The sequence below is a fragment of the Nyctibius grandis genome, unplaced genomic scaffold, assembly GCF_013368605.1.
Source record: "Nyctibius grandis isolate bNycGra1 unplaced genomic scaffold, bNycGra1.pri scaffold_128_arrow_ctg1, whole genome shotgun sequence".
Classification (NCBI taxonomy): Eukaryota; Metazoa; Chordata; class Aves; order Nyctibiiformes; family Nyctibiidae; genus Nyctibius; species Nyctibius grandis.
In genome coordinates this window covers 35,592-42,569 of record NW_027167501.1, presented here as the reverse complement: position 1 = coordinate 42,569, position 6,978 = coordinate 35,592, and the positions used below count along the sequence as shown (strand labels likewise).

General features: G+C 66.9%; 1 protein-coding gene across 3 annotated transcripts in view; it reads right to left on the bottom strand.

Moving 5' to 3' along the window:
- Positions 1-1,260: 1,260 nt before the first annotated feature.
- XAB2 (XPA binding protein 2) overlaps positions 1,261-6,978 on the bottom strand; it is a 29,235-nt gene continuing 23,517 nt past the window's right edge. The window contains exons 15-19 of one of the 3 annotated variants that reach the window (XM_068424590.1): positions 6,126-6,248; positions 4,677-4,848; positions 3,544-3,667; positions 2,448-2,542; positions 1,261-1,457 (exon numbers count right to left, since the gene is read on the bottom strand). In XM_068424590.1, coding sequence (XP_068280691.1) covers positions 1,396-1,457; positions 2,448-2,542; positions 3,544-3,667; positions 4,677-4,848; positions 6,126-6,248 — 576 coding nt within the window. In that variant the 3' untranslated portion in view covers positions 1,261-1,395. Of the gene's footprint in view, positions 1,458-2,447; positions 2,543-3,543; positions 3,668-4,676; positions 4,849-5,980; positions 6,249-6,978 lie in introns of those variants that run through there. The other 2 variants (XM_068424587.1, XM_068424588.1) reach the window with 2 other exon arrangements.

Here is a 6,978-nt window from a genome sequence, read left to right as displayed (position 1 = left end):
ACCCACCTTGGGGACCCCCCAAAAGGTTGGGGACAGGGTGACACAGGTGGGGGGAGGGGGGTTTGTCACCCATCCAGGGACCCCCTGGGGCAGCCCCATAAGGGCCCCCCCATAAAAGCACCCCTCAATAATGGGGGGGGGGGGCTCAATAATGGGGGAGGGGGTGAGGGAGGGGGGGGGTGTCCCCACCCTGGTGACCCCCCCCAAAGGTTGGGGACAGGGTGACACAGGTGGGGTGAAGGGGACAGGGCAGGGAGGGGGGGTGTCACCCATCCAGGGACCCCTGAGGCAGCCCTATAAGCCCCCCCCCCCCCCCCATAAAAGCACCCCCAAATAATGGGGTGGGGGCAGGGAGGGAGTGACACCCCCCCCCCAAAACCCCCCCCGTAAAGTTGGGGACAGGGTGACACTGGTGGAGGGGACAAGGACCAAGGGGAGATGGGGGGGGGGGGGGGGTGAAGTGTGTGTGTCCCCCCCCCATTTTGGTGCCATATTCGGGGTTTGGGGACATTGGGGACACGGGGGGGGGAGGGGGGGGTGTCACCCACTTAGTGCCTGGGCTGTGCCCCTCCCCCACCCACCCCGTGAGGTTTGGGGACACGGTGACACAGCGGGGGGGGGGACAGAGGGGACACGGAGGTGCCACCCCGGTGCCACCCCAGGGCTTGGGGACACGGTGACATGGGGGGGGGACAAGAGCCACCTGCCCCTCCCCCACCATAGGGCCCCCTCAGGGGGGGGAGGGGCTCTTTAGAGGGGTGTGGCCCTGTCACCCCCCCCAATGTCCCCAAGGTGCTGTGACTGTCCCCACCCCCCCCCCCCCCAAATATGGACCCGGGGGTGTCTCGTGCCCCACCCCCCCCTTTGTCTATAGGGGGAGGGGTCCCCGTGGGGGAGGGGCCGCGCGGCTGGTGGGGGGTCGTGTGTGTCCCCTCCCCCCCCCCCCAATGTCATTGTCACTTAATAAAGTAACTTAAAGGTGCCCGGATGTCTTGGGGTGGGGGGGGGGGCACCCATGGGTGCACACTTGGGGGGGGCACCCAAAGCGGGGGGAGGGGCTGTGGGTGCTGGGGGGGGGTCCCTGCTGTGAAGTGGGGGGAGGGGATGAGATGGGTGTGTGTCCCCCCCCCCAAGTGCTTCCCCTCCCCCACCCCGGACCCCCGGGTCCCCCTTTGCCCCTCCCCCCACATTCCCCTCCCCCACCCCGGGTCCCCCTTTGCCCCTCCCCCCCCCAGATCAAAGGGCCCCTCAAGTGCATCATAAAAAGGGGGTTTATTAAGTGGGGGGGTGGGGACACTGGGGACAATGGGGGGGGGGGACACACAGGGACAGCGGGGGGATGGGCGAGGGGGTGTCCAGGTCCGGGGGGGGGTCGTGGGTGGGGGAGGGGGGGGGTCAGTCGTCCTTGAGGCCCCCGAAGAGGGAGGAGGGGACGCGCTTCTGCTCCAGCTGCACCTCTGGGGGGGGGAGGGGGGGGTCAGGGACCCCCAAACCGGGGGGGGTGTCCCCAATGTCCCCCCCCAATGCCACTGTGACCCATGCCCCCCCCCCTCTTGTCTGCCCCCCCCCCCCCCCCAGCACCCTGGGGACCTACATGTCCCCCCCCCCCGCCATATTGTGTCCCCATGTCCCCCCCCAGTGTCCCCACTCCTGTCCCCGTCCCTCCCCCCGCCATGTCCCTGTCACCCTCCTGTCCCCCCATGTCCCCCTGCCATGTCCCCACCTCCTCCCATGTCCCCCCCACACACTCCCATGTGCCCCCCCGTGTCCCCATGTCCCACTCTGTGCTGTCTCTCCATGTCCCCCCCGTGTCCCCTCCTGTGTCCCCCCATGTCCCCCTGGCCCCCCTGCCATGTTCCCCCCCATGTCCCCCGTGTCACCATGTCCCTCTCCACACCCCCTCCAATGTGTCCCATGTCCCCCCTCCATGTCCCCATGTCCCCTGTCCTCCTGTGCCCATGTCCCCTGATGTCCCCCGTGTCCCCACGTGCCCCAATGTGTCCCATGTCCCCCCTTCATGTCCCCATGTCCCCCCATGTCCCCCTCATGTCCCCCCTACCATGTCCCCCATCCCCCCATGTCCCTCTCCATGTTTGGCCCATGTGTCCCCCCTCCATGTGTCCCATGTCCTCTCTCCATGTCCCCCCATGTCCCCTGTCCTCCTGTGCCCATGTCCCCTGCTGTCCCCCCGTGTCCCCACGTGCCCCCCATGTGTCCCATGTCCCCCCTCTGTGTCCCCCCATGTCCCCCCCTGCCATGTTTGGCCCATGTGTCCCCCCTGTGTCCCATGTCCCCCCTCAATGTGTCCCCTCTCCAAGTCCCCATGTCCCCCAGTCCTCCTGTGCCCATGTCCCCCATGTCCTCTGCTGTCACCCTCCATGTCCCCCCCCGTGTCCCCGTGTCCCCCCCCCCCGTGTCCCCCCATGTCCCCGTGTCCCCCCCCGTACCGTCGGGCTCCGCCTCGTCCTCGTCCCCCAGGTCGATCTCGTCGGGGTTCCCCTGCTGGGACAGGGCGGCCAGAGCCTCCCGCGAGCCCTCGGCCCTGCACCCCCCCCGTCAGCACCCATGGGTGGGGGGGGAGCACCCATGGGTGGGGGGGGGCACCCACGGGGCAGGGGGGCTCAGGCAGGGCAGGGGTGACGCGGGGACAGCAGCCATGGGAGCAAGGGGACAATGGGGGGGGACAGAGGTGGCCCCATGGAGGTGACAGAGGTGACACAGATGGCCCCAAGGTGACAGAGATGACCCCAAGGAGGCAACAGAGGCGACCCCAAGGTGACAGAGGTGACCCCGAGGTGACAGAGGTGACCCCGAGGAAGTGACCCCATGGAGGTGACAGGTGACCCCATGAAGGTGACACAGGTGACCCCCACCCCCCTTAACACAAGGACCTTGTCTTGGTCACAGGGTGGGGGACAGAGGTGACCTCATGGAGGTGACAGAGGTGACCCCAAGGTGACAGCGATGACACCATGGAGGTGACACCACCCACCTGGCCATAAGGACCTTCTCCTGGCCATTGGGTGGGGACAGTGGTGGCCCCAAAGAAGTGGCCCCAAGGAGGTAACAGAGGTGACAGAGATGGCCCCGAGGTGACACGTGGCCCCAAGGAGGTGACAGAGATGACAAAGGTGGCCCCAAGGTGACAGAGGTGTTCTCAAGGAGATGAGAGGTGACCCCAAGGTGACAGAGGTGACCCCAAAGAATTGGCCCCAAGGAGGTGACAGAGCTGACCCCAAGGTGACAGAGGTGGCCCCAAGGAGGTGACAGAGGTGACCCCAAGATGACAGAGATGGTCCCAAAGTGACAGAGGTGGCCCCAAGGTGACAGAGGTGACAAAGATGGCCCCAAGGTGAGAGAGGTGACCCCAAGGAGGTGACACCCCCCCACACCCACCCACGAGGACCTTGACCCAGGAGGGACAAGGGTGGCCCCACGAAGGTGACAGGATGTCCCAGAGGAGCAGGTCCCTGGGGGTGTCCCCGGGGGGTGTCCCCAGGGGTGTCCCCAGGTGGGGGTGGCCCTGGGGGTGGCAGCACCCACCTGACGAAGAGCACCTTGGGGGGGCGGGGGGTGTCCCGCTGCGCGTCGGCCGCCAGCTGCTCCGCCCGCTGCTCCAGCAGCTTCATGTCGTCCAGGCCGCTCTGCCCCGGGGCCAGGTCTGACACTGGGGGGCACCCATGGGTGCTCAGGGGGGGTCCCCAGGTCCCCCTGCCCATGCTGGGTGGCCTGGGGGTGGCCCTGGTACCCATGGGTGCTCCCCAAACCCGTGGCAGCCCCACACCCCCTCCTTAGCACCCATGGGTGCTCCCCATCCCCATGGATGTTCCCCACACCCAAGACCACCCCACACCCCCTCCCCAGCACCCGTGGGTGCTCTCCCCCCTTCCCAGCACCCATGGGTGCACCCCACACCCACGACCACCCCACAGGTGCTCCCCATCCCCATGGGTGCTTCCCATGGGTTCCTGCCATCCCCATGGGTGCTCCCCATCCCCGTGGGTGCTCCCCAACCCTGTGGCTGCTCCCCACACCCAAGACCACCCCACACCCCCACTCCCCAGCACCCATAGGTACTCCCCACCCCCCCATGGGTGCCCCCCCTAGCACCCATGCGTGCTTCCCATCGCTGTAGGTGCTCCCCACACCCATGGGTGCTCCCCATGGGTTCCTGCCATCCCCATGGGTGCTCCCCATCCCCATGGCTGCTCCCCACCCCCATAACCACCCCACACCCCCTCCCCAGCACCCATGGGTGCGTCCCACCCCCATAACCACCCCACACCCCCTCCCCAGCACCCATGGGTGCGTCCCACCCCCATGACCACCCCACATCCCTTCCCCACCACCCCTGGGTGCTCCCCATGGGTTCCTGCCGTCCCTGTGGGTGCTCCCCACACCCAAAACCACACACCCCCCCTCCCCAGCACCCGTGGGTGCTCTCCCCCCTTCCCCAGCACCCATAGGTTCTCTCCCCCCCACCTCCCCAGCACCCATAGGTGCTCTCTCCCCCCCTCCCCAGCACCCATGGGTGCTCCCCATCCCCATGGGTGCTCCCCACACCCATAACCACCCCACACTCAATCCCCATCCCCATGGCTGCTCCCCACACCCAAGACCACCCCACACCCGTAGGTGCTCCCCCCCCCACCCAGCACCCATGGGTGCCCCCTCACCGGTGCCGGTGGCGTTGCTGTAGACCTTGAGCATCTGGGAGGCCATGAAGTTGACCTGGGTGTTGTAGGTGGCCTGGACGCTCCGGCGCACCCGCAGCATCTCCCGGATCGTGTCCTCGTTCCCGTGGCGGATCTCAAAGTCCTTCCAGGTCTGCCAGAAGGTCGGGGTGATCTGGGGGGGGGACACAGGGGCACCCAGGGGTGCTGGGGACACCTCACGGCCCTGGGGACGTGCCTGGCACACGGGACATCCCTGGTGCTGGGGACATCCTGGCTCATGGCACCCATGTGGCTCTGGGGACAGCCCTGGCACTGGGGATCCAGGTGGCACTGGGGACATCTCTGGCACTTAGGGACATCTCTGGTACTGGGCACCCATGTGGCCTTGGGGACAGCCCTGGTGCTGTGGACACTCTGGCACATGGCACCCAAGTGGCACTGGGGACATCCCTGACCCTGGGGACATGCCTGGCGCTGGGGACATCTATGGCACTTGGGGACATCCTGGCACATGGCACCCATGTGGTCCTGGGGACATCCCAGCCCTCGGGACATCCCTGGCACTGGGGATATCTCTGGCACTTGGGGACATCTCTGGTACTGGTGACATCGTGGCACATGGCACCCAAGTGGCCCTGGGGACCCATGTGGCCTTGGGGACATCCCTGGCCCTGGGGACATCCTGGCACTGGAAGCACCTTATGAATCTGGGGACAACCCTGGCACAGGGCACCCATGTGGCCTTGGGGACATCCCTGGCACTAGGGACATCCCTAACCCTGGGGACATCCCTGGTGCTGGGGACATCTCTGGCACAGGGCACCCAAGTGGCACCAAGGACCTCCCTGGCACTGGGGACCTCTCTGTCACTGGGGACATCCTGACACAGGGCACCCATGTGGCCCTGGGGACATCCTGGGACTGGGGATCCAGGTGGCACTGGGGACCTCTCTGCCACCTGGGGACATCCTGACACAGGACACCCATGTGGTCCTGGGGACACCCCTAACCCTGGGGACATCCCTGGTGCAGGGGACATCTCTGGTGCTGGGGATCCAGGTGGCACTGGGTACATCTCTGGCACTTGGGGACATCCTGGCCCAGGACACCCTGGCCCAGGGCACCCATGTGGCCCTGGGGACATCCTGGCACTGGGGATCCAGGTGGCACTGGGGACATCTCTGGCACTTAGGGATGTCCCAGCCCTGGGGACATTCTGGCACACACCACCCAAGTGGCCCTGGGGACATCCCTGACACCCCCACCCCTGGGTGCCCCCCCCACCCATGGGTGCCCCAGCTCACGCGGGGGTCGCAGATCTGGGAGCAGTAGGTGTAGATGGCGCGGGCGCGATCCACCTCCCCCACCCCTGGGTGCCCCCCCCACCCTTGGGTGCCCCCCCCACCCCCCTGGGTGCTCCCCCCCCCACCCCTGGGTGCCCCAGCTCACGCGGGGGTCGCAGATCTGGGAGCAGTAGGTGTAGATGGCGCGGGCGCGATCCACCTCCCCCAGCCGCGTCTCCATGTCGGCGAAGCGCAGGCACAGCTCCCGCGCCGCCTCGTCCCCCAGCTCCTGCCACCGGGGGGCGTCAGCGCGTCAGCACCCATGGGTGCCATCAACAACCCATGGTGGGCGTCAGCACCCATGTGGGACGTCAGCACCCACTGGGGAAGTCAACAACCCACAGGGGCATCAACAACCCATCAACAATCCATGAGTGGCATCAACACCCCATGGGTGACATTGACACCCCATGGGTGACATCAACACCCCATGGGTGACATTGACACCCATGGGTGACATCAGCACCCACCGGGGACGTCAACACCCCATGGGGGCATCGACAACCCATGAGGAACATCAGCAACCCATGGGTGGTATCACCACCCATGGTTGACGTCAGCACCCACCATGGACGTCAACACCCATGGGTGACATCAACAATCCACAGGTGACACCAGCACCCACAGCAGATGTCAGCACCCATGAGGAACATCCCCACCCCCATGTCCGCATGCCCACACAGTGTCCCCATGTCCCCAGCCCCACGCCCTGTCCCCCTCATCCCCTGTCCCCACAGTGTCCCCATGTCCCCATCCCGTGTCCCCCACGTCCCTGTGACCACACACTGTCCCCCATGTCCCCAGCCCCACATGATGTTCCCCATGTCCCCAGCCCCACGCGCTGTCCCCATGTCCCTGTCTCCCCAATGTCCCTTGTCCCCTATGTCCCCATCCCCACACGTTGTCCCCCACGTCCCTGTCCCCACAGTGTCCCTCGTCCCATCCCGTGTCCCTTATCC